The sequence below is a fragment of the Urocitellus parryii genome, chromosome 8 (assembly GCF_045843805.1).
Source record: "Urocitellus parryii isolate mUroPar1 chromosome 8, mUroPar1.hap1, whole genome shotgun sequence".
NCBI classification, from domain to species: domain Eukaryota; kingdom Metazoa; phylum Chordata; class Mammalia; order Rodentia; family Sciuridae; genus Urocitellus; species Urocitellus parryii.
In genome coordinates, this window is record NC_135538.1 from 596,344 (window position 1) to 623,337 (window position 26,994).

General features: G+C 51.3%; 1 protein-coding gene across 1 annotated transcript in view; it reads left to right on the forward strand.

Annotated features, from left to right (window-relative positions):
• Positions 1-26,994, forward strand: part of Wdr27 (WD repeat domain 27) — a 144,398-nt gene that overhangs the window by 41,899 nt on the left and 75,505 nt on the right. The window contains exons 16-19 of the mRNA XM_026380317.2: positions 21,358-21,455; positions 22,704-22,793; positions 23,420-23,541; positions 26,179-26,312. Coding sequence (XP_026236102.2) covers positions 21,358-21,455; positions 22,704-22,793; positions 23,420-23,541; positions 26,179-26,312 — 444 coding nt within the window. The remainder of the gene's footprint in view (positions 1-21,357; positions 21,456-22,703; positions 22,794-23,419; positions 23,542-26,178; positions 26,313-26,994) is intronic.

The window sequence follows — 26,994 nt, forward strand, 5'->3', positions numbered from 1 at the left end:
TCAGAACCATATGCTTTCACAGAGTCGGCTGTGTTTCCCGCCCACCTGCTCGTGCCATGTGTTTCCCTCTGTATTTCTGTAATAAATTTATTTGGGTAGTTTTAAGCCCAGTCCACTGTGTGGGGGCTTAAGTGGGTGAGGGACATGACAGGGGCACACATGCCCTGAGGAGAGCCAGTGGAAGGGCTCTGTGTGTCCTGTGGCCAGGGCCTGCTGGGACCTCAGGACAGGAGCCTCTTCCCCGGGGGAGGGGCTGGAGCTGCTTTCCCAGAGCGCGTCTCCTTTCCCATCAGGGCTAGTTAGAGGCCAGCTTCCCTTGACGTCCTGTGGACACCGAGAATGGGACCGTTTCCACGGTGGCTGTGAGCAGTGTGTGTGGCTCACTGGAACCGAGTGACTCAGTGACTCAGGTGGGAGAGGCCTGGGTTTTCAGCTGCACACGGGTGCACAAGTGGCACGCCAGGAGTCTGTCTCTGCCTCGGCAACCTGGGCAGCACGGTCCTCCCTCGGGGTGCTAGGCCCGTGCCCCAGGAGCAGCAGCTCACACCCTATAGACTTCCCACAGCTGCTGTGAGCTAGGTTCTGTGTCAAACCGTGGCATCCGCAGTTTGTGTGAGAGTCTGAGCGTGCACACGGCAGGTGAGGCCGGTTGGGGGTACAAAAGACCAATTTTTTAAAATTATAAAACAAATAATGGCTTGTTTCCATTAAAGATTTTAGATTATATTCCTAAAGAGTTGCATAGGAAAAATTGGAAACATTATGTGTACAAAACTGGTTATTGTTAGTGTGGATTTTTTAAAAAAAATATTTATTTATTTATATGTGGTGCTGAGGATTGAACCTGGGGCTTCACACATGGTAGGTGAGTGCTCTACCTCTGAGCCATAAACCCAGCCCTTTTGTTAATTTTTATAGCAAAAATATTTGTTTTTTACAATGAAAATAGTAGCTATTTTGCCCTAGTTGTATTTCTAGGAGGAAAACAGGAGAGTTGCTTTTTCTCTTCATTTCCAGAACTCTGACTCACAATATAGTTTTTCTTCTTAGCAACTGAAACATGGATAGACAAACAATTTCTGTTACTTCTTACCAATAAGATGGTTCTGAAAAGCCTTTGCAGTGACTGAACCAGAAGCCCAAAGGCTCAAGTGGCTCTGGAACTGGGGAGAAATCTAGATTCTGCAAGGCACCTTAGGAGGTGGGCGATTCATGTCTGTTCCAGAGCTGTTGCTTGGAGCCAGAGGTATTGTAGTGAAGCAGGATGGTGTGGTGGTGGAGAGGGGGCTGGCAAGTGCTGGCCACTGTGGGCAGCCCCTTCAGGTGGCATGTGTGGGGAGCGCTCAGCCCTGCAGAATGGTGCACAAGGCTTCTACCTCACGTGTTCCTGTCGGGTCCCTGGGGAGTGTCTTGGTGGAAGTCAGGGTGTGGCCTGCTGCACTCGACGTGGTTCCCACTCGCTTATGTGCTCTTGCCCAGGGAACTTCAGTTGTCGATTCTGCACATCCAGGGGCCGTGATAATGATGTTTTTTTGAGTGTCTATATTAGACACAGGATTAAAAAATAGATATTTCTTGATTAAAATTGCTTTGCATTAGGCTGTAGCGGTAGCTCAGTGGTACAGCACCTGCCTTGCACATGTGAGGACCTGGGTTTGATCCTGAGCATCACATAAAAATAAATAGATATTGTGTCCATCTACAACTAAAACAAAATAAAAAGAAAAGAATTGCTTTGAATGCATCAGAGCAAATTGGTGATTATTTAAAGGTCACTCAATAAGCCAAAAATGAAACTCAAATAAATTATTTCCTAGCTATTTAATTGTCTGGGTGCCCTTTGCTCTAACATTGCTTCAGAGACAACTATGCTAAATTTTAATGAGGAAAACTGGTGGTATTCCTATAGAAGGAGCTTTTTAATTTTCCAGATATTCGAACAAGTAACAAAATAATGTACTCTCATGATTTTACAGGGGTCCCATTTAAATCTAGAAATATCTTGATTTTTTTTCTGATAGCAAATTTTATAAAACATAAGACTGCTCCAAAAACTTTAACTTTCTAGCAACTCTGATTCTCAAAAGTATATAATTTAGTGTTCTTTTAAAAAGATTGTTTTTAGTTAGGACACAATACCAGGATGTACCTTGACAATAATCAGAAAGTGTGGAACCAGCCTGCTCCAGTTGAGCCCCAGCACTTCCCCTCTCCCCAGCTCCCTGCCTCCTCTCCACAGATCCTCTTCAATCCCTTTACTGTTGACCTTACATTTTAAAAAAATTATTGTCCTGTGGATGTGCCTGATGCTGGGCCCCCGGCCACATTCACACAGCACATATGGAATGTTCGCTCAGATTCTTTCCATTACTCCCCTTTCCATTCCTTTCTTTTTCCTCCTCAATCCCCTTCCTCCATTTTACTGATATTTCCTCTACTTGGATGAAAGTCCCTCTCACCTCCCCTCTTCTTTTCTCTTCTTTCCACTCCCTCCCTCCCTTCCTCCCTCCCTCCCTCCCTCCCTCCCTCCCTCCTTCCTTCCTCCCACCCTTCCTCCCTCCGTCCCCCCTCTCTGCCTCCCTCCCTTCCTCCCTTCCTTCCTTCCTCCTCCCTCCTTCCTCCTCCTCCCTTCCTCCCTTCCTTCCTTCCTCCCTCCCTCCTCCTCCCTCCTCCCTCCCTCCTTCCTTCCTCCCTCCCTCCCTCCTTCCTCCCTTCCTCCCTCCCTTCCTCCCTCCCTCCCTCCTTCCTTCCTCCTCCTCCTCCTTCCCTTCCTCCCTCTCTCCCTTCCTCCCTCCCTCCTTCCCTCTCTCCTTCCCTCCCTTCCTCCCTCCCTTCCTCCTTCCCTTCCTCCCTCTCTTCCTCCCTCCCTTCCTCTCTCCCTCCCTCCCTTCCTCCTTCCTCTCCTCCTCCCTCCCTCCCTCCCTTCCTCCTTCCCTTCCTCCCTCCCTTTCTCCCTCCCTTTTCCCCTCCCTTTCTCCCTCCCTCCCTTTCTCCTCCCTCCCTTCCTCTCTCCCTCCCTCCCTTCCTCCCTTCCTCTCTCCCTTCCTCCCTCCCCTTCCCTCCCTTTTCCCCTCCCTTCCTCCCTCCCTCCTTCCTCCTTCCCTCCCTCCCTCTCTTCCTTCCTCCACCCTTCCCCCCTCCCTCCCTCCCTCCCTCTCTTCCTTCCTCCCCCCTTCCTCCCTCCTCCCTCCCTCCTTCCTCCCTCCCCTCCTCCCTCCCTCTCTTCCTTCCTCCCACCCTTCCTCCCTCCCTCCCTCCCTCCCTCCCTCCCTCTCTTCCTTCCTCCCTCCCTTCCTCCCTCCCTCCCTCCCTCCCTCTCTTCCTTCCTCCCACCCTTCCTTCCTCCCTCCCTCCTTCCCTCTCTTTCTTCCTCCCACCCTTCCTCCCTCCTCCCTCCCTCCCTCCCTCCCTCCCTCCCTCTCTTCCTTCCTCCCACCCTTCCTCCCTCCCTCCCTCCCTCCCTCCCTCTCTTCCTTTCCTCCCACCCTTCCTTCCTCCCTCCCTCCCTCCCTCTCTTCCTTCCTCCCCCCTTCCTCCCTCCTCCCTCCCTCTCTTCCTTCCTCCCTCCCTCCTTCCTCCCTCCTCCTTCCTCCCTCCCTCTCTTCCTTCCTCCCAACCTTCCTCCCTCCCTCCCTCCCTCCCTCCCTCCCTCTCTTCCTTCCTCCCACCCTTCCTCCCACCCTTCCTCCTTCCTCCCTCCCTCTCTTCCTTCCTCCCACCCTTCCTCCCTCCTCCCTCCCTCTCTTCCTTCCTCCCACCCTTCCTCCCACCCTTCCTCCCTCCTCCCTCCCTCTCTTCCTTCCTCCCACCCTTCCTCCCTCCCTCCCTCCCTCCCTCTCTTCCTTCCTCCCACCCTTCCTCCCTCCCTCCCTCCCTCCCTCTCTTCCTTCCTCCCACCCTTCCTTCCTCCCTCCCTCCCTCCCTCTCTTCCTTCCTCCCACCCTTCCTCCCTCCCTCCCTCCCTCTCTTCCTTCCTCCCACCCTTCCTTCCTCCCTCCCTCCTTCCCTCTCTTTCTTCCTCCCACCCTTCCTCCCTCCCTTCCTCCCTCCCTCTCTTCCTTCCTCCCACCCTTCCTTCCTCCCTCCCTCCTTCCCTCTCTTTCTTCCTCCCACCCTTCCTCCCTCCCTCCCTCCCTCCCTCTCTTCCTTCCTCCCACCCTTCCTCCCTCCCTCCCTCCCTCCCTCTCTTCCTTCCTCCCACCCTTCCTTCCTCCCTCCCTCCCTCCCTCTCTTCCTTCCTCCCACCCTTCCTCCCTCCCTCCCTCCCTCCCTCTCTTCCTTCCTCCCACCCTTCCTTCCTCCCTCCCTCCTTCCCTCTCTTTCTTCCTCCCACCCTTCCTCCCTCCCTTCCTCCCTCTCTTCCTTCCTCCCACCCTTCCTTCTGTCCGTCATGCCTTCTTATTTTGTATTAGCTTCCACATATCAAAGAAACTTTGGACCTTTGACTTTTGGGGACCGGCTATTTCACTTAGCCGCAGTCTCCAGGTCCGTCCATTTGCTGGCAGATGACATAGAGTCATGTTTCTCTGTGACTGAGTGGTACTCCACTGTGCATGCATATCCCATTTTCTGTATCCTCTCATCTGTTGAAGGGCACTGAGGTTGGCTCCATGCTCAGCCCCTGACTTGTGCTGCCGTAGACACTGGTGTGTCTCGTCACTGTAGTATGCTGATTTTAAATCTTTTGGACATACACCAAAGAGTGGGATAGCTGGGTAAATGGTGGTTCATTCTGAGTTTTTTGAGGAATTTCCATGCTGTTTTCCAGAGGGGTTGCACCCATTTGTGGTCCCACCAACAGCGTATGAGTGAACCTTCGCCTACATTCTTGCCAACAATTATTGTTACTTGTATTCTTGATAATTGTCATTCCAACTGGAGTGAGGTGAAATCTCAAACTAGTTTTAATTTGCATTTCCCTAATTTTTAGAGATGTTGAACTTTTTTCCCCATATGTTTGTTGACCATTGCATTTCTTCCTTTAAGAAGTGTCTGTTTAGTTCTTTTGCCCATTTATTGACTGGTTTACTATTATTATTTTTTGTGGTAAATTTTTCAAGTTCTTTATGTATTCTGTATATTAATGCCCTATCTAAGGAGCAGGTGGCAAAGATTTTCTCCTATTCTTTAGGCTCTCTTTTTATGTTCTTGATTGCTTCCTTTGCTGCTCAGAATCTTTTTAATTTGATGCCATCCCACTTAATGATTTTTTATTTTATTTCTTGAACTTTAGGAGTCTTGTTGAGGAAGTCAGTTCCTAAGTCAACATGTTGGAGTGTTGGGCCTACATTTTCTTCTAGTAGTTGTGATGTTTCTGGTCTAATTCCTAGGTCTTTGATTCACTTTGAGTTGACTTTTGTGCAGTGTAAGATATAGGGGTTACATTTCATTCTTCTATGTGTGGATTTCCAGTTTTCTCAGTACCATTTGTTGAAGAGGATATCTTTTCTCCAAAGTATCTTTATGGCACCTTTGACTAGTATCATAAAACTGTATTTATATGGGTTTGTCTCTGTGTGTTCTGTTCCATTGATCTTCATGCCTGTTTTGGTGCTAGTACCATGCAGTTTTTGTTATTATAGCTCTGTAGTATAATTTGAGGTCTGGTATTGTGATGCCTCCTGCTTCATTTTTCTCACTAAGGATTGCCTGGCTATTCTGAGTCTCTTGTTTATCCAAATGATTTTTGTGACTGATTTTTCCTAGTTCTAGGAAGAGTGTCATTGGGATTTTGATGGGAATTGCATTGAATCTGTGCAGTGCTTTTGGTAGTATGGCCATTTTGACAATATTCATTATGTCTATCCAAGAACATGGGAGGACTTTCCATATTCTGAGATCTTCTTCAATTTCTTTCTTCAGTGTTCTATAATTTTCATCGTAGAGGCCCTTTACCTCTTTTGTTAGACTGAGTCCCGAGTATTTCATTTTTCTGAGGCTATGGTGAAGGGGCGGTTTTCCTCCTGTTCATCAGACTCACCACTGGAGCACAGGAATGCAGCTGATTCATGACTGTGGGTCTGGTGTCCTGCTCCTTTCCTGAATCGTTTATGACGCTGGCAGTATTGTGGTGTCATGTTTGGAGTCTTCTAAGTATAGGGTATGTCAGCAAAAAGATAATTTAAGCTCTTTTCTTATTTCGTATAGGGATTTTATTTCCTTCTCTTGTCTGAATTGCTCTGGCTAGGGTGTCAAGGACTATGTTGAACAGGAGTGGTGAAAGTTAGTAAGTATCCTTGTCTTCTTCTTGTTTTTAGAGGAAATGTTTTGTTTTGCTCTGTTCAGAATCATGTTGGGTTTGTCATATATAGCCTTTACAATGTTAAGGTGTGTTCTTTTATCCTTAATTTTTCTAGTGCTTTAAACATGAATGGGTGCTATACTTTGTCAAATGTTTTTTCTGCATCTATTGAGATAATCGTGTGATTCTTTAAGTCTGTTGATGGTAGTGAATTATGCTCACTGATTTCTCTGTTGAAACAACCTTGCATCCCTAGAATGAAACCCCCTTGATCATTGTGCACTATCTTTTTAATGTTTTTTTTTCTTTCGTTATGCAATTTGCCAAAATTTTATTCAGAAATTTTGCCTCTTGCATTTAAATTTCAATCTAATTCTTAAGGTTTGGAAAATTTCCTGATATTATTTTATTGAAAGGATTGTACCTCCCTTTAGTGTGTATTTCAGAGACTTCATCTATCTCAGTGATTCTTAAGTTTGGCCTCTTAATGTTCCCCAGATTTCTTGAATATTCTGTTCAATGTTTACATATATATATATATATATATATATATATATATATATATATATATATGTTGTAGTTGGACACAATACCTTTATTTTATTTTTTATTTTTATGTGGTGCTGAGGATCAAATCCAGTGCCTCATGCATGCTAGGCGAGCACTCTACACTGAGCCACGACCCCAGCCCCTGTTCATTGGTTGTTAACATCTTGTCTTTTCTTTATGGTTGACTTTATTTTCAAGATTATATGCTTTGTCTTTGAGGTCGGAAAGTCTGTCTTCAGAGTGGTCTAATCTACTGGTGGTGCTTTCCACTGAGTTTCTAATTTGGTTTATTGATTCCTTCATTTTGAGGATTTCCACTTGGTTCTTTTTCAGAACCTCCACCCCTTTATTGAAGTAATCTTTCCCTGCCTGAATCTTCTCTGTGATTTCAGTCCTGATGTTCTCTTTTAGCTCAGAACATTCTGACTATGGACTTCCTAGATTCCTTCTCTGGCATGTTGTCATGTTTGGATGTGCGTTGTCGTCCCAAGGCCCATGTCTGAGACAATGCAAGAAGCTTTGGAGGAGACGTGATGGGTTTTAGGAGCCTTCACCCAATATTAGTGAATTGATCACGGATGGGATTGAGTGGGAATCCAGGGCAGCTGGAGTGTGGCTGGAGGAGGTGGGGCGTTGGGGGCCTGGCTCTGGGTCTGTGTGTGCAGCCTGGGAATGAGGTTCCGTCTAGGTGTGTGGGTGCTCCATTCCCTGACTGTGTGTCCACTGTGCAGCCTGGGTGTGAGGTTCAATCTAGGTGTGTGGGTGCTCCGTTCCATGAGTGTGTGTCCACTGTGCAGCCTGGGTGTGAGGTTCTGTCTAGGTGTGTGGGTGCTCCGTTCCATGAGTGTGTGTCCACTGTGCAGCCTGAGTGTGAGGTTCCGTCGAGGTGTGTGGGTGCTCCATTCCCTGACTGTGGGTCCACTGTGCAGCCTAGGTGTCAGGTTCCATCTAGGTGTGTGGGTGCTCCATTCCTTTTCTGTGTGTCCACTGTGCAGCCTGGGTGTGAGGTTCCATCTAGGTGTATGGGTGCTCCATTCCTTGACTGTGTGTCCACTGTGCAGCCTGGGTGTGAAGTTCCGTCAAGGTGTGTGAGTGCTCCATTACTTGACTGTGTGTCTACTGTGCAGCCTGGGTGGAGATTCAATCTAGGTGTGTGACTGCTCCGTTCTTTGACTGTGTGTCCACTATGCAGCCTGGGTGTGAGGTTCCATCTAGGTGTGTGGGTGCTCAATTCCTTGACTGTGTGTCCACTGTGCAGCCTGAGTATGAGGTTCCGTCTAGGTGTGTGGTTCTCCATTCTGTGACTGTGTGTCTACTGTGAAGCCTGGGTGTGAGGTTCCGTCTAGGTGTGTGAGAGCTCCATTCTATGACTGTGTGTCTACTGTGCAGCCTAGGTGTGAGGTTCCATCTAGGTGTGTGGGTGCTCCATTCCTTGACTGTGTGTCCACTGTGCAGCCTGAGTGTGAGGTTCCGTCTAGGTGTGTGGGTTCTCCATTCCATGACTGTGTGTCCACTGTGCAGCCTGGGTGTGAGGTTCCGTCTAGGTGTGTGGGTGCCCCATTGCATGATTGTGTGTCTACTGTGCAGCCTGGGTATGAGGTTCCGTCTAGGTGTGTGAGTGCTCCGTTCCATGACTGTGTGTCTACTCTGCAGCCTGGGTGTGAGGTTCCCTCTAGGTGTGTGTGTGCTCCATTGCATGATTGTGTGTCTACTGCGCAGCCTGGGTGTAAGGTTCCGTCTAGGTGTGTGAGTGCTCTGTTCATGACTGTGTGTCTAGTGTGCAGCCTGGGTGTGAGGTTCCATCTAGGTGTGTGGATGCTCCATTCCATGAGTGTGTGTCCACTGTGCAGCCTGGGTGTGAGGTTCGGTCTAGGTGTGTGGTTGCTCCATTCCTTGACTGTGTGTCCACTGTGCAGCCTGGGTGTGAGGTTCCGTTTAGGTGTGTGGGTGCTCCATTTCTTGACTGTGTGTCCACTGTGCAGCCTGAGTGTGAGGTTCCGTCTACGTGTGTGGGTGCTCCATTCCTTGACTGTGTGTCTACTGTGCAACATGGGTGTGAGGTTCCGTCTAGGTGTGTGTGTGCTCCATTGCATGACTGTGTGTCTATTGTGCAGGCTGGGTGTGAGGTTCCGTCTAGGTGTGTGGGTGCTCCATTCCTTGACTGTGTGTCTACTGTGCAGCCTGGGTGTGAGGTTCCCTCTAGGTGTGTGGGTGCTCCATTCCTTGACTGTGTGTCTACTGTGCAGCCTGGGTGTGAGGTTCCGTCTAGGTGGGTGTGTGCTCCATTCCATGACTGTGTGTCTACTGTGCAGCCTGGGTGTGAGGTTCCGTCTAGGTGTGTGAGTGCTCCATTCCATGACTGTGTGTCCACTGTGCAGCCTGGGTGTGAGGTTCCGTATAGGTGTGTGGGTGCTCCATTCCATGACTGTGTGTCCACTATGCAGCCTGGGTGTGAGGTTCCATCTAGGTGTGTGGGTGCTCCATTCCTTGACTGTGTGTCCACTGTGCAGCCTGGGTGTGAGGTTCCGTCTAGGTGTGTGGGTGCTCCATTCCTTGACTGTATGTCCACTGTGCAGCCTGGGTGTGAGGTTCCGTCTAGGTGTGTGGGTGCTCCATTCCTTGACTGTGTGTCCACTGTGCAGCCTGGGTGTGAGGTTCCATCTAGGTGTGTGGGTGCTCCATTCCTTGACTGTGTGTCCACTGTGCAGCCTGGGTGTGAGGTTCTGTCTAGGTGTGTGGGTGCTCCATTCCTTGACTGTGTGTCCACTATGCAGCCTGGGTGTGAGGTTCCATCTAGGTGTGTGGGTGCTCCATTCCTTGACTGTGTGTCCACTGTGCAGCCTGGGTGTGAGGTTCCATCTAGGTGTGTGGGTGCTCCATTCCATGACTGTGTGTCCACTGTGCAGCCTGGGTGTGAGGTTCCGTATAGGTGTGTGGGTGCTCCATTCCATGACTGTGTGTCCACTATGCAGCCTGGGTGTGAGGTTCCATCTAGGTGTGTGACTGCTCCATTCCTTGACTGTGTGTCTACACTGCAGCCTGGGTGTGAGGTTCTGTCTAGGTGTGTGAGTGCTGTATTCCCTGACTGTGTGTCTACTCTGCAGCCTGGGTGTGAGGTTCTGTCTAGGTGTGTGAGTGCTCCATTCCTTGACTGTGTGTCTACTCTGCAGCCTGGGTGTGAGGTTCTGTCTAGGTGTGTGGGTGCTCCATTCCATGACTGTGTGTCTACTGTGCAGCCTGGGTGTGAGGTTCTGTCTAGGTGTGTGAGTGCTCCATTCCTTGACTGTGTGTCTACTCTGCAGCCTGGGTGTGAGGTTCCGTCTAGGTGTGTGAGTGCTCCTTTCCTTGACTGTGTGTCTACTGTGCAGCCTGGGTGTGAGGTTCCGTCTAGGTGTGTGGGTGCTCCATTCCATGACTGTGTGTCTACTGTGCAGCCTGGGTGTGAGGTTCCGTCTAGGTGTGTGGGTGCTCCGTTCCATGATTGTGTGTCTACTGTTTCTCCTGGGTGTGAGGTTCCGTCTAGGTGTGTGAGTGCTCCATTCCTTTACTGTGTGTTCACTGTCCAGCCTGGGTGTGAGGTTCCGTCTAGGTGTGTGGGTGCTCCATTCCTTGACTGTGTGTCTACTGTGTCGCCTGGGTGTAAGGTTCCGTCTATGTGTGTGGGTGCTCAGTTCCTTGACTGTGTGTCCACTGTGCTGCCTGTGTGTGAGGTTCCATCTAGGTGTGTGAGTGCTCTGTTCCATGATTGTGTGTCCACCCTGCAGCCTGGGTGTGAGGTTCCGTGTAGGTGTGTTGGTACTCCATTCCTTGACTGTGTGTCTACTCTGCAGCCTGGGTGTGAGGTTCCGTCTCGGTGTGTGGGTGCTCCATTCCCTGACTGTGTTTCTACTGTGATCCTGTGTGTGAGGTTCCGTCTAGATGTGTGGGTGCTCCATTTCTTGACTGTGTGTCCACTGTGCAGCCTGGGTGTGAGGTTCCGTGTAGGTGTGTGGGTGCTCCATTCCATGACTCTGTGTTCACTGTGCAGCCTGGGTGTGAAATTCCATCTAGGTGTGTGGGTGCTCTGTTCCATGTGTTTGTGTCCACTGTGCAGCCTGGGTGTGAAGTTCCGTATAGGTGTGTGTGTGCTCCATTCCATGACTGTGTGTCTACTGTGCAGCCTGGGTGTGAGGTTCCGTCTAGGTGTGTGGGTGCTCCATTCCTTGACTGTGTGTTCACTGTGCAGCCTGGGTGTGAGGTTCCGTCTAGGTGTGTGGGTCCTCCATTCCATGACTCTGTGTCTACTGTGCAGCCTGGGTGTGAGGTTCCATCTAGGTGTGTGGGTGCTCCGTTCCATGACTGTGTGTCTACTGTGCAGCCTGGGTGTGAGGTTCCGTCTAGGTGTGTGGTTGCTCCATTCCATGACTGTGTGTGTACTGTCCAGCCTGGGTGTGAGGTTCCCTCTCGGTATGTGTTTGTTCGATTCCATGACTGTGTTTCTACTGTGCATCCTGGGTGTGAGCTTCCGTCTAGGTGTGTGGGTGCTCTGTTCCATGAGTGTGTGTCCACTGTGCAGCCTGGGTGTGAGGTTCCGTCTAGGTGAGTGGGTGCTCCATTCCTTGACTGTGTGTCTACTGTGCAACCTGGGTGTGAGGTTATGTCTAGGTGTGTGGGTGCTCCATTCCTTGACTGTGTGTTCACTGTGCAACCTGGGTGTTTGGTTCCATCTAGACGTGTGGGTTCTCCGGTCCATGACTGTGTGTCCACTGTGCAGCCTGGGTGTGAGGTTCCGTCTAGGTATGTGGGTGCTCCATTCCATGACTGTGTGTCCACTGTGCAGCCTGGGTGTGAGGTTCCGTCTAGGTGTGTGGGTGCTCCATTCCTTGACTGTGTTTCAACTGTGCACCCTGGGTGTGAGGTTCCGTCCAGGTATGTAGGTGCTCCATTCCATGACTGTGTGACCACTGTCCACCCTGGGTGTGAGGTTCTACTAGGTGTGTGGGTGCGCCGTTCCTTGACTGTGTGTTCACTGTCCTGCCTGGGTGTGAGGTTCCATCTAGGCGTGTGCGTGCGCCATTCCTTGACTGTGTGTCCACTGTGCAGCCTGGGTGTGAGGTTCCCTCTAGGTATGTGGGTGCTCCATTCCGTGACTTTGTGTCCACTGTTCAGCCTGGGTGTGAGGTTCCTTCGAGGTGTGTGGGTGCTCCATTCCTTGACTGTGTGTCCACTGTGCAGCCTGGGTGTGAGGTTCCGTCTAGGTGTGTGGGTCCTCCATTCCATGACTGTGTGTCCACTGTGCAGCCTGGGTGTGAGGTTCCGAATAGGCATGTGGGTGCTCCATTCCATGACTGTGTGTCCACTGTGGAGCCTGGGTGTGAGGTTCCGTCTAGGCGTGTGGGTGCTCCATTCCATGACTGTGTGTCCACTGTGCAGCCTGGGTGTGAGGTTCCGTCTAGGTGTGTGGGTGCTCCATTCCTTGACTGTGTGTCCACTGTGCAGCCTGGATGTGAGGTTCCGTCTAGGTGTGTGGGTGCTCCATTCCTTGACTGTGTGTCCACTGTGCAGCCTGGGTGTGAGGTTCCGTCTAGGTGTGTGGGTGCTCAGTTCCTTGACTGTGTGTCCACTGTGCAGCCTGGGTGTGAGGTTCCATCCAGGTGTGTGGGTGCTCCGTTCCTTGACTGTGTGTTCACTGTCCTGCCTGGGTGTGAGGTTCCATCTTGGTGTGTGGGTGCTCCATTCCTTGACTGTGTGTCCACTGTGCAGCCTTTGTGTGAGGTTCCGTCTAGGTGTGTGTGTACTCTGTTCCATGACTGTGTGTCCACTGTGCAGCCTGGATGTGAGGTTCCGTCTAGGTGTGTGGGTGCTCCATTTCTTGACTGTGTGTCCACTGTGCAGCCTGAGTGTGAGGTTCCATCTAGACGTGTAGGTGCTCCATTTTATGACTGTGTGTTCACTTTGCAGCCTGGGTGTGAGGTTACGTCTAGGAGTGTGCGTGCTCCATTCCATGACTGTGTGTCCACTGTGCAGCATGGGTGTGAGGTTCCGTCTAGGTGTGTGGGTGCTCCATTCCTTGACTGTGTATTCACTGTGCAGCCTGGGTGTGAGGTTCCGTCTAGGCGTGTGGGTGCTCCATTCCATGACTGTGTGTCCACTGTGCAGCCTGGGTGTGAGGTTCCGTCGAGGTGTGTGGGTGCTCCATTCCATGAGTGTGTGTCTACTGTGCAGCCTGGGTGTGAGGTTCCATCTAGGTGTGTGGGTGCTCCATTCCATGACTGTGTGTCCACTGTGCAGCCTGGGTGTGAGGTTCCGTCTAGTCGTGTGGGTGCTCCATTCCTTTACTGTGTGTCTACTGTGCAGCCTGGGTGTGAGGTTCCGTCTAGGTGTGTGAGTGCTCTGTTCCATGACTGTGTGTCTACTGTGCAGCCTAGGTGTGAGGTTCCGTCTCGGTGTGTGGGTGTTCCATTCCTTGACTGTGTGTCCACTGTGCAGCCTTGGTGTGAGGTTCCATCTAGGTGTGTGACAGCTCCATTCCTTGACTGTGTGTCCACCGTGCAGCCTGAGTGTGTGGTTCCATCTAGGTGTGTGAGTGCTCCATTCCTTGACTGTGTGTCCACTGTGCAGCCTGGGTGTGAGGTTCCATCTAGGTGTGTGACTGCTCCATTCCTTGACTGTGTGTCTACTGTGCAGCCTCGGTGTGAGGATCCATCTAGGTGTGTGGGTGCTCCATTCCTTCACTGTGTGTTCACTGTGCAGCCTGTGTGTGGGGTTCCGTCTAGGTGTGTGGGTGCTCCATTCCATGACTGTGTGTCTACTGTGCAGCCTGGGTGTGAGGTTCCGTCTAGGAGTGTGCGTGCTCCATTCCATGACTGTGTGTCTACTGTGCAGCCTGTGTGTGAGGTTCCATCTAGTTGTGTGGGTGCTCCATTCCTTGACTGTGTGTCCACCGTGGAGCCTGGGTGTGAGGTTCCGTCTAGGTGTGTGGTGCTCCATTCCATGATTGTGTGTCTACTCTGTATCCTGGGTGTGAGGTTCCGTCTAGGTGTGTGGGTGCTCCATTTCATGACTGTGTGTCCACTGTGCAGCCTGGGTGTGAGGTTTTGTCTAGGTGTGTGTGTGTTCCATTCCTTGACAGTGTGTCTATTGTGTCGGTTGGGTGTGAGGTTCCGTCTATGTGTGTGGGTGCTCCGTTCCTTGACTGTGTGTCCACTGTGCAGCCTGTGTGTGAGGTTCCATCTAGGTGTGTGAGTGCTGTGTTCCATGATTGTGTGTCCACCATGCAGCCTGGGTGTGAGGTTCCGTGTAGGTGTGTTGGTGTTCCATTCCCTGAATGTGTGTCTACTGTGCAGCCTGGGTGTGAGGTTCCGTGTAGGTGTGTTGGTGCTCCATTCCCTGACTGTGTTTCTACTGTGAAGCCTGGGTGTGAGGTTCCGTCTGGGTGTGTGGGTACTCCATTTCTTGACTGTGTGTCCACTGTGCAGCCTGGGTGTGAGGTTCCGTGTAGGTGTGTTGGTGCTCCTTTCCCTAACTGTATGTCTACTTTGCAGCCTGGGTGTGAGGTTCCGTCTAGGTGTGTGGGTGCTCCATTCCATGACTCTGTGTTCACTGTGCAGCCTGGGTGTGAATTTCCATCTAGTTGTGTGGTGCTCTGTTCCATGAGTGTGTGTCCACTGTGCAGCCTGGGTGTGAGTTTCCATCTAGGTGTGTTGGTGCTCCATTCGAAGACTGTGTGTCTACTGTCCAGCCTGGGTGTGACGTTCCGTCTAGGTGTGTGGGTGCTCTGTTTCATGAGTGTGTGTCCACTGTGCAACCTGGGTGTGAGGTTCCGTCTAGGTGTGTGGGTGCTCCATTCCATGACTGTGTGTCCACTGTGCAGCCTGTGTGTGAGGTTCCGTCTAGGTGTGTGAGTGCTGTATTCCCTGACTGTGTGTCCACTGTGCAGACTGGGTGTGAGGTTCCGTCTAGGTGTGTGGGTGCTCCATTCCTTTACTCTGTGTCTACTGCGCAGCCTGGGTGTGAGGTTCCGTCTAGGTGTGTGGGTGCTCCATTCCTTGACTCTGTGTCTACTGCGCAGCCTGGGTGTGAGGTTCCGTCTCGGTGTGTGGGTGCTCCATTCCATGACTGTGTGTCTACTGTGCAGCCTGGGTGTGAGGTTCCGTCTAGGTGTGTGGGTGCTCCGTTCCATGACTGTGTGTCTACTGTGCAGCCTGGGTGTGAGGTTCTGTCTAGGTGTGTGGGTGCTCCATTCCTTGACTGTGTGTCCACCGTGTAGCCTGAGTGTGAGGTGCCGTCTAGGTGTGTGGTGCTCCATTCCATGATTGTGTGTCTACTGTGTATCCTGGGTGTGAGGTTCCGTCTAGTTGTGTGAGTGCTCCATTCCTTTACTGTGTGTTCACTGTCCAGCCCGGGTGTGAAATTCCGTCTAGGTGTGTGGGTGCTCCATTCCATGACTGTGTGTCCACTGTGCAGCCTGGGTGTGAGGTTCCGTCAATGTGTGTGGGTGCTCAGTTCCTTGCCTGTGTGTCCACTGTGCAGGCTGTGTGTGAGGTTCCATCTAGGTGTGTGTGCTCTGTTCCATGATTGTGTGTCCACCCTGCAGCCTGGGTTTTAGGTTCCGTGTAGGTGTGTTCGTGCTCCATTCCTTGACTGTGTCTACTGTGCAGCCTGGGTGTGAGGTTCCGTGTAGGTGTGTTGGTGCTCCATTCACTGACTGTGTTTCTACTGTGAAGCCTGGGTGTGAGTTTCCGTCTAGGTGTGTGGGTGCTCCATTCCATGACTGTGTGTCCAATGTGCAGGCTGTGTGTGAGATTCCATCTAGGTGTGTGTGCTCTGTTCCATGATTGTGTGTCCACCCTGCAGCCTGGGTGTGAGGTTCCGTCTAGGTGTGTGGGTGCTCCATTCCATGACTCTGTGTTCACTGTGCAGCCTGGGTGTGAATTTCCATCTAGGTGTGTGGTGCTCTGTTCCATGAGTGTGTGTCCACTGTGCAGCCTGGGTGTGAGTTTCCATCTAGGTGTGTGTGTGCTCCATTCCATTACTGTGTGTCTACTGTCCAGCCTGGGTGTGAGGTTCCCTCTCGGTATGTGTTTGTTCAATTCCATGACTGTGTTTCTACTGTGCAGCCTGGGTGTGAGGTTCCGTCTAGGTGTGTGGGTGCTCTGTTCCATGAGTGTGTGTCCACTGTGCAGCCTGGGTGTGAGGTTCCGTCTAGGTGTGTGTGTGCTCCATTCCATGACTGTGTGTCCACTGTGCAGCCTGGGTGTGAGGTTCCGTCTAGGTGTGTGGGTGCTCCATTCCTTGACTGTGTGTCTACTGTGCAACCTGGGTGTGAGGTTCCGTCTAGGTGTGTGGGTGCTCCATTCCTTGACTGTGTGTCTACTGTGCATCCTGGGTGTGTGGTTCCATCTAGACGTGTGGGTGCTCCGTTCCATGACTGGGTGTCCACTGTGCAGCCTGGGTGTGAGGTTCCGTCTAGTTGTGTGGGTGCTCCATTCCTTGACTGTGCATCCACTGTGCAGCCTGGTTGTGAGGTTCCCTCTAGGTGTGTGGGTGCTCCATTCCATGACTGTGTGTCTACTGTGCAGCCTGGGTGTGAGGTTCCGTCTAGGTGTGTGGGTGCTCCGTTCCATGACTGTGTGTCTACTGTGCAGCCTGGGTGTGAGGTTCTGTCTAGGTGTGTGGGTGCTCCATTCCTTGACTGTGTGTCCACCGTGTAGCCTGAGTGTGAGGTGCCGTCTAGGTGTGTGGTGCTCCATTCCATGATTGTGTGTCTACTGTGTATCCTGGGTGTGAGGTTCCGTCTAGTTGTGTGAGTGCTCCATTCCTTTACTGTGTGTTCACTGTCCAGCCCGGGTGTGAAATTCCGTCTAGGTGTGTGGGTGCTCCATTCCATGACTGTGTGTCCACTGTGCAGCCTGGGTGTGAGGTTCCGTCAATGTGTGTGGGTGCTCAGTTCCTTGCCTGTGTGTCCACTGTGCAGGCTGTGTGTGAGGTTCCATCTAGGTGTGTGTGCTCTGTTCCATGATTGTGTGTCCACCCTGCAGCCTGGGTTTTAGGTTCCGTGTAGGTGTGTTCGTGCTCCATTCCTTGACTGTGTCTACTGTGCAGCCTGGGTGTGAGGTTCCGTGTAGGTGTGTTGGTGCTCCATTCACTGACTGTGTTTCTACTGTGAAGCCCGGGTGTGAGTTTCCGTCTAGGTGTGTGGGTGCTCCATTCCATGACTGTGTGTCCAATGTGCAGGCTGTGTGTGAGATTCCATCTAGGTGTGTGTGCTCTGTTCCATGATTGTGTGTCCACCCTGCAGCCTGGGTGTGAGGTTCCGTCTAGGTGTGTGGGTGCTCCATTCCATGACTCTGTGTTCACTGTGCAGCCTGGGTGTGAATTTCCATCTAGGTGTGTGGTGCTCTGTTCCATGAGTGTGTGTCCACTGTGCAGCCTGGGTGTGAGTTTCCATCTAGGTGTGTGTGTGCTCCATTCCATTACTGTGTGTCTACTGTCCAGCCTGGGTGTGAGGTTCCCTCTCGGTATGTGTTTGTTCAATTCCATGACTGTGTTTCTACTGTGCAGCCTGGGTGTGAGGTTCCGTCTAGGTGTGTGGGTGCTCTGTTCCATGAGTGTGTGTCCACTGTGCAGCCTGGGTGTGAGGTTCCGTCTAGGTGTGTGTGTGCTCCATTCCATGACTGTGTGTCCACTGTGCAGCCTGGGTGTGAGGTTCCGTCTAGGTGTGTGGGTGTTCCATTCCTTGACTGTGTGTCTACTGTGCAACCTGGGTGTGAGGTTCTGTCTAGGTGTGTGGGTGCTCCATTCCTTGACTGTGTGTCTACTGTGCATCCTGGGTGTGTGGTTCCATCTAGACGTGTGGGTGCTCCGTTCCATGACTGGGTGTCCACTGTGCAGCCTGGGTGTGAGGTTCCGTCTAGTTGTGTGGGTGCTCCATTCCTTGACTGTGCATCCACTGTGCAGCCTGGGTGTGAGGTTCCCTCTAGGTGTGTGGGTGCTCCATTCCATGACTTTGTGTCCATTGTTCATCCTGGGTGTGAGGTTCCTTCTAGGTGTGTGGGTGCTCCATTCCTTGACTGTGTGTCCACTCTGCAGCCTGGGTGTGAGGTTCCGTCTAGGTGTGTGGGTGCTCCATTCCATGAGTGTGTGTCTACTGTGCAGCCTGGGTGTGAGGTTCCATCCAGGTGTGTGGGTGCTCCGTTCCTTGACTGTGTGTTCACTGTCCTGCCTGGGTGTGAGGTTCCATCTAGGTGTGTGGGTGCTCCATTCCATGACTGTGTGTCCACTGTGCAGCCTGGGTGTGAGGTTATGTCTAGGTGTTGGGTGCTCCATTCCTTGACTGTGTGTCCACTGTCCAGCCTGGTTGTGAGGTTCCCTCTAGGTATGTGGGTGCTCCATTCCATGACTGTGTGTCCACTGTGCAGCCTGGGTGTGACGTTCCGTCTAGGTGTGTGGGTGCTCCATTCCTTGACTGTGTGTCTACTGTGCAACCTGGGTGTGAGGTTCTGTCTAGGTGTGTGGGTGCTCCATTCCTTGACTGTGTGTCTACTGTGCATCCTGGGTGTGTGGTTCCATCTAGACGTGTGGGTGCTCCGTTCCATGACTGGGTGTCCACTGTGCTGCCTGGGTGTGAGGTTCCGTCTAGGTGTGTGGGTGCTCCATTCCTTGACTGTGCATCCACTGTGCAGCCTGGGTGTGAGGTTCCCTCTAGGTATGTGGGTGCTCCATTCCATGACTTTGTGTCCATTGTTCATCCTGGGTGTGAGGTTCCTTCTAGGTGTGTGGGTGCTCCATTCCTTGACTGTGTGTCCACTGTGGAGCCAGGGTGTGAGGTTCCGTCTAGGTGTGTGGGTGCTCCATTCCATGAGTGTTTGTCTAATGTGTATCCTGGGTGTGAGGTTCCGTCTAGGTGTGTGAGTGCTCTGTTCCATACCTGTGTGTCCACTGTGCATCCTGGGTGTGAGGTTCCATCCAGGTGTGTGGGTGCTCCGTTCCTTGACTGTGTGTTCACTGTCCTGCCTGGGTGTGAGGTTCCATCTAGGTGTGTGGGTGCTCCATTCCATGACTGTGTGTCCACTGTGCAGCCTGGGTGTGAGGTTATGTCTAGGTGTGTGGGTGCTCCATTCCTTGACTGTGTGTCCACTGTCCAGCCTGGGTGTGAGGTTCCCTCTAGGTATGTGGGTGCTCCATTCCATGACTGTGTGTCCACTGTCCAGCCTGGGTGTGAGGTTCCGTCCAGGTGTGTGGGTGCTCCATTTCTTGACTGTGTGTCCACTGTGCAGCCTGGGTGTGAGGTTCCATCTAGGCGTGTGGGTGCTCCATTCCATGACTCTGTGTCCACTGTGCAGCCTGGGTGTGAGGTTCCGTCTAGGCGTGTGGGTGCTCCATTCCATGACTCTGTGTCCACTGTGCAGCCTGGGTGTGAGGTTCCGTCTAGGTGTGTGGGTGCTCCATTCCTTGACTGTGTGTCTACTATGCAGCCTGGGTGTGAGATTCCATCAAGATATGTGACTGCTCCATTCCTTGACTGTGTGTCCACTGTGCAGCCTGGGTGTGAGGTTCCATCTAGACGTGTGGGTGCTCCATTCCTTGACTGTGTTTTCACTGTGCAGCCTGGGTGTAAGGTTCCGTCTAGGCGTGTGGGTGCTCCATTCCATGACTGTGTGTCCACTGTGCAGCCTGGGTGTGAGGTTCCGTCGAGGTGTGTGGGTGCTCCATTCCATGAGTGTGTGTCTACTGTGCAGCCTGGGTGTGAGGTTCCGTCTAGTCGTGTGGGTGCCCCATTCCTTGACTGTGTGTCTACTGTGCAGCCTGGGTGTGAGGTTCCCTCTAGGTGTGTGAGTGCTCTGTTCCATGAGTGTGTGTCTACTGTGCAGCCTGGGTGTGAGGTTCCGTCTAGGTGTGTGGGTGCTCCATTCCTTGACTGTGTGTCTACTGTGCAGCCTGTGTGTGAGGTTCCGTCTAGGTGTGTGGGTGCTCCATTCCTTGACTGTGTGTTCACTGTGCATCCTGGGTGTGAGGTTCCGTCTAGGTGTTTGGGTGCTCCATTCCATGACTGTGTGTCTACTGTGCAGCCTGGGTGTGAGGTTCTGTCTAGGTTTGTGGGTGCTCCATTCCTTGACTGTGTTTCCACCGTGCAGCCTGAGTGTGAGGTTCCGTCTAGGTGTGTGGTGCTCCATTCCATGATTGTGTGTCTACTGTGTATCCTGGGTGTGAGGTTCCGTCTAGGTGTGTGAGTGCTCCATTCCTTTACTGTGTGTTCACTGTCCAGCCCGGGTGTGAAATTCCGTCTATGTGTGTGGGTGCTCGATTCCATGACTGTGTGTCCACTGTGCAGCCTGGGTGTGAGGTTTTGTCTAGGTGTGTGTGTGTTCCTTTCCTTGACAGTGTGTCTATTGTGTCGTCTGAGTGTGAGGTGCCGTCTATGTGTGTGGGTGCACCGTTCCTTGACTGTGTGTCCACTGTGCATCCTGTGTGTGAGGTTCCATCTAGGTGTGTGAGTGCTCTGTTTCATGATTGTGTGTCCACCCTGCAGCCTGGGTGTGAGGTTCCGTGTAGGTGTGTTGGTGCTCCATTCCCTGAATGTGTGTCTACTGTGCAGCCTGGGTGTGAGCTTCCGTGTAGGTGTGTGGGTGCTCCATTGCATGACTCTGTGTTCACTGTGCAGCCTGGGTGTGAGGTTCCGTCTAGGTGTGTGGGTGCTCCATTCCATGACTCTGTGTTCACTGTGCAGCCTGGGTGTGAGTTTCCATCTAGGTTTGTTGGTGCTCCATTCCATGACTGTGTGTCTACTGTCCAGCCTGGGTGTGAGGTTCCGTCTAGGTGTGTGGGTGCTCCATTCCATGACTGTGTGTCTACTGTGCAGCCTGGGTGTGAGGTTCCGTCTAGGTGTGTGGTGCTCCATTCCTTGACTGTGTGTCCACTGTGCAGCCTGGGTGTGAGGTTCCCTCTAGGTGTGTGAGTGCTGTATTCCCTGACTGTGTGTCCACTGTCCAGCCTGGGTGTGAGGTTCCGTCTAGGTGTGTGAGTTCTGTATTCCCTGACTGTGTGTCCACTGTGCAGACTGGGTGTGAGGTTCCGTCTAGGTGTGTGGGTGCTCCATTTCTTGAGTGTGTGTCAAGGCATGTTTGACACACTACATTTTCAGACCATGAGAGGGGTATTGTGCCTCAGCCTGACTTTAAGTCCAGGAGCGTCTGCATCTACCACCATGCTCCATTCAGTGGCTGTGTTTCTGTTATCCATCTGGAGTTTATGGCTGCCATTCCTTTTGTTTAATGCATTCTATGATACTCATAAAAGAGAATTCTTCTAGTGACTTTTTTGTATTTAGCATCATTATTATAAGTAGTAGCTGTGTATTCTAGCCCATGTAGGAGAAACGATTCTTTTAAATGCATTACATTTAAAAATTTTTGAACTTTAGTATCTTTCTGTAGTCCTATGTGTTTCCAAATGTAGAGTTTATATATTTCCAAGTTTATAGAACAATATTAGGTAATTAGGAGAAATTTACTTCACCTGGTTTTGTGTTTATTTGTAAACTCATTGACAGAAGCCCTTTCTTTTTATTTTTTCTGTTCTCCTACCAGTGAGGAGTACCCTTTGGAGACCTCTGTGCCAAGTAAACCCAGCAAGCAGGTTGCTGTGTGCCAGGAGCCCACTGCTGTGAGCTGTGTCCAGTACTCAGGTACTCACAGTCATGTGATGTGTTTGAGTCCAGAGTTAAGAAAAGCTGTGATTGCATTTAATTGAACAGCTAGATTGCTGAGGACTTTCATCCCATGTTGGTGTAGGGTGCCCAGAGCAGATTTCCCACCGTGTCCTTGTGCGGGCACACTCCTCCCTCACAGCTTCCTTTCAGGAGCTCTGTGGGCCCTCCCAGCGCTCACCCTCTGCTCACCAGGGGCAGGAGCAGGACTCTCTTCTGCTGCACTATGTCTCCAGCTTTCTCTGGAGATGTGTGCTCCTTGTTCATGACGTGTGGTTCCTGGAGTGTGTGCTGTTCTCTTCCTATGGTGATGGTGTGCTGGGCTCCTTCCTGCACATATGACCTCTCTATTCTTCCTAATAGTAGTTCTATATGGAATGGTTTCTCCTTCTCGTCCACACCCATTTTTCTGCATCTCACCCTGTTTTCCAGGAAGCTGGTAAGTGAGGAGGCAGCCCTTCAGAGGGTCTGCAGTCAGCCGAGGCAGCTCCCTTCCCTTGTCTCTGATAGATGTACTTAGAGGTGCATTGGTTTGGCTGGGTGAGATATCCCCTGTGCCAGTATTTCCTTCCCTCTACATGCTTCATGTCCAAAAGATTTCTGGTGAAAAACTAAAAGTTTATTATTTATCACACTGCCAAAATCCTTGTCTTTTTTATGTAACTCTAACCAAATTTTTTGGAATGATTTTGTGAACTTATGTCTGTAATGTTGCTGCTAAATAACGTTTGAATATTTGATGTGCTTGACGTTATCGAGATGGGGCATCTGCCTGGTAGAGATCCTCAGGTCTGAATGGGGATGACATCTGTAATTTTTTCCCCAGGATGTATGGCTTGGTGTGCTTCCTAACCATGCGGCAGCACAGTGCCAGGTTGGAGGTGGTGTCCTGGGAGCGCGCTCTGGGTTCCTCCTTCCTGCTGTGGATTACCTCCAGGACCTGGGCTCAGCCTATCCCTCTGGGTCTTCCCTGTATACTGAGGGCAGGAATGATCACAGCACCTGCCGCTCTGTGGGTTGTGGGGAAGATGGCCCTGCTTTGTATGAGGGGTCAACCTGAGTCTGGCACACTGCAAGGGCCCATGCAAGATGTTGGGTGTCTGAGGGCTGGTGAGCCTTGTTGACAGCCTTGTTCCCCACCAAGGAAAGGAGTATCCAGGTTCCTGCTGACCTGCAGTGGGATTCCCAGGCCTCAGGGTTTTATGAACGGTATTTATTTTCACACAGGAGATGGACAGTGGTTGGCCTGTGGCTTAGCCAACAGTCTTTCTCTGATCTTTGAAGCCAGCCTCACTGGAACACCTGCTGCCCTTTCAGGTAAGGGTCTTTGTTTCAGGGTGCTAGAGCTGAAGGGTAAGTCCCATGGTGGTCAGCAGGTGGCATACTTGGCCTCCTGCTGGACAGTGGCAGTGCAGGGCCAAGGCTTGGTCGGGGAGTGGAAGGATGCCTGCCTTCATGCCTGTGACACCCAGGGGAGAAGGTCAGGTGCAAGAGTGTAGAGTTGTAGGCTGGGAGGGGCGTGGGTCTTATATACCTGGGACGCATTTCATTACTCCCATCAAAAGATGTATTTGAAGTGTACTTTGAGATTTAGTGGGGTTTGTGAATATACAGTTCTTCAAAATACTGACTCATGATTATGAAGTCCGCAGATGGCAGTCCTCTTTTACAATGCTACGTTTTATAGCATTCCTTTCTTAGAGTGCACACTCACAGATGTACACATGACTTTGAGCTGCGTGTTTTAAGAGTGATGAGATTATCAAAAACTCTAGAAGCTGTGGTAGTGACGCCTGTGCACGCGAGCTTCTGTCAAAGCTGTGGCTCTGTGGCATTGCCGTAGGGGCACTGCTGCCCGCGGCGTGGCTTACTCCTTGAATGAGGCCTGGTGGTGCACGGGAGGAAGGTGCAGGTAATGCTCCTCCTTTCTCCTGGGCCTTTAGGTCATGATGGAGCTGTGAGCACCCTCTGCTGGAGCCACGACCAGAGGTGGCTGCTCTCTGCTGCCAAGGACCGGACTCTGAGGCTGTGGTCGGTTCACAGGAAGGAGCTCCTGCTGCTTCTGGTAATACAAAAGCTGTGGGGTCTGTGCATGAGCTGTTGACAGTCATGGCTTCCTCAAAGGCCCCCCTCTTACCTAACCCAGAGGTTAGGAAATGGATGTGAGCCAGGGGTTGGCTTCAATGCGGTAGAAATTGCTCACCAGTTAGTTTCCTAATGCAGACATTCACATAAGACACACACACGCGTAACTCACAGCCGGTGCACACACATACATCCATACCTGGTGCACGCTGCGTGCAGTGTACATGGGTTGACTTAGCCTTACAGTTGCCATGGTTTGCAGAGGCAGAACAGTACCAAGGTGCTTGAGTCATTCTGATGCTAATTCAGTGTGATTTTATACTGAAGCTAGTAATGGCCACGAGGAGAGTATGTGGAGAGAGCGTCTTCCGGGGGAGTTGAATGGCTTGGGTTGATGAATGTATGTGAGGGTATTTGAACACAGAATGAGAAAGGAGTGATAGAAAATTATAGTAATCTTGCACTAAGAAGCAGATGTTATGGTAGGAGATTGGACTTCAGCTCATGAACTTATGATCTGGTGAACAACAAACTGAACACATAGAAGTGTGACATTTTGAAAAATGGTGATGTTGATCTTCTACGGATCTTGAATGCAGGGGGTCCTCAACTATGATGGTTTGAGGACCATATGATTTCTTTCCCTTTAAGAAGGTATGAATTTTGACTCTTGGTCTTTTCTTGAGCTAGTGCTGAGCAGAGGCAGAGATACAGTCCCAGTGAACCCACAGGAGCAGGTCCTGCGTGGTGAAGCCATTATGCTCAGTAGGTCTGAGTACTGCTGGGAGGAGAAGGGAAGGTGGTCAGTTAGGTCCCAGGGTCCGTGGACAAGTGCTTGGCGGTGCTTAAGAAAGGAGGTGTGTATTTAAAATCCCAACACTAAGGAAGTCCTTGCTAATACTGTATTTTATGTGAAGTTTAGATTTGTTTTAATTTTAAGGTTTGTAAACGGTTGGAACTCAAAATGCTCATTATGGTAAAATTTGATCCTAGAAAGCCTTTCAGTAATAGCAAGTAAGCAGCATCAATGCAGTAGGTTAGTTCTACGAGGTGCATTGAATCTCGAATTTGGATAGATGTGTGGGTTGAGGATAGATGTGGGTGTGGAAGATAGATATATGTGGTGATGATGCTGGTAAACATCGGTGAAGAGGGTAGATGTGGGGTTGAGGATGGGTGTGGGTGTTGAGGAGGGATGGGTCTGGGTGTCGAGGATGGATAGGTCTGGATGTTGAAGATGGATAGTTTGGGATATCAAGGATGGATAGCTGTGGGTGTTGAGAATGGATAAATATGGGTGTTGAGGATGGATAGCTGTGGGGGTTGAGGATGGATAGCTGTGGGTGTTGAGAATGGATAAATATGGGTATTGAGGGTGGATAGCTGTGGGTGTTGAGGATGGATAGCTGTGAGTGTTGAGGATGGATAGCTGTGGGGGTTGAGGATGGATAGCTGTGGGGGTTGAGGATGGATAGCTGTGGGTGTTGAGGATGGATAGCTGTGGGTGTTGAGGGTGGATAGCTGTGGGTGTTGAGGATGGATAGCTGTGGGTGTTGAGGATGGATAGCTGTGGGGGTTGAGGATGGATAGCTGTGGGTGTTGAGGATAGGTGTGGGTGTTGAGGATAGTTGTGGGTGTTGAGGATAGTTGTGGGTGTTGAGGATGGATAGCTGTGGGTGTTGAGGATGGATAGCTGTGGGGGTTGAGGATGGATAGCTGTGGGTGTTGAGGATAGGTGTGGGTGTTGAGGATAGTTGTGGGTGTTGAGGATAGTTGTGGGTGTTGAGGATGGATAGCTGTGGGTGTTGAGGATAGTTGTGGGTGTTGAGGATAGTTGTGGGTGTTGAGGATGGATAGCTGTGGGTGTTGAGGATAGTTGTGGGTGTTGAGGATAGTTGTGGGTGTTGAGGATGGATAGCTGTGGGTGTTGAGGATAGGTGTGGGTATTGAGGATAGTTGTGGGTGTTGAGGATGGATAGCTGTGGGTGTTGAGGATGGATAGCTGTGGGTGTTGAGGAAGGATAGCTGTGGGTGTTGAGGAAGGATAGTTGTGGGTGTTGAGGATGGATCAATGTGGGTGTCAAGGATTGATCAATGTGGGTGTTGAGGATGGATAGCTGTGGGTGTTGAGGATGGATAGCTGTGGGTGTTGAGGAAGGATAGCTGTGGGTGTTGAGGAAGGATAGTTGTGGGTGTTGAGGATGGATCAATGTGGGTGTCAAGGATTGATCAATGTGGGTGTTGAGGATGGATAGCTGTGGGTGTTGAGGATGGATAGCTGTGGGTGTTGAGGATACATATCTGTGGGTGTTGAGGATGGATAGCTGTGGGTGTTGAGGATAGGTGTGGGTGTTGAGGATAGGTGTGGGTGTTGAGGATGGATAGTTGTGGGTGTTGAGGATGGATAGCTGTGGGTGTTGAGGAAGGATAGTTGTGGGTGTTGAGGATGGATCGATGTGGGTGTGGAGGGTATATTGGGAACTGAAGTTAGATGTGGGTGTTGAAATTCATTTATTGATCAGGATCTATAGACTTGAGTGTTTGGGGAGGATCTCCTGCCTAGGTGATGAATCCTGTCATGTCCTTTGTGCGATTTTGATGACGATGTGCTCCACAGGACAGAGGCAGGCTTTGTAAGCCGGTGCCATCTGCACAGTTCTACTACATGGATGCCTTCATTCTACTCTCCTCTGGCCAGGAACTCCAGCTGCTGAGGTACCATGTGGACCCCGTCAGAGATGACATAAAAAGGTAGGTGGCCTTCTGGGTCTGTCCTCCCTGTCCTGTTTAGGAAGTTGTGCTCAGAAAGGGCTTGTGTTGAAAATGTTGCCCACAGGCTTTGGTGAGAGTGTAGGACTGAGTCTGTCCTCTGAGAGCTCCTCTGATGTCCACACTGAGGGGCCTCTGGTGGGACATGTGAGAGGCTTGACAAGGCAGACCATCACCATGTCCCATGCTGAGTGGTGTTACAGGGACACCTGCTGTTTAGACAGACAGTTAAATATTCACATTCTGTCATCTTTGTTTTCAAATTTTTAAAGAAATGACTGTTGAGAGCGTCCCTGCTCTGCTCTGGGCCGTGGGCATGCCTGCTCCTGTATGGCTTTGTGTTCCTGCCGTGTCCCGCCCCCATGGGTTTCAGTTGGGAAGGCAGCCGCCTGTCTTGGTGACCACAGTCAGGATTCTGAGCTGTGTGGCTTTGGGGCTGGCCTGTCTGAAGACGTGAAGCGTGCCCTGCCCTCCCTCTTCTCCTGGTGGACACTCCCGGTTTCCTGCCCTCAGGCTGCTTTGGGCCCGTGGTGTCCTGTGCACCGTCTGGAGAGGGAAGCTTGGGCCTGCTCTGGAGTGCTCTGGGGGCTGCCTCTCTCTTCTCCTGCCTTCCCTGAGGAGTGTCCCTCAGCATCCTCCCTCTTGTAGCGACAGCCACAGGGAC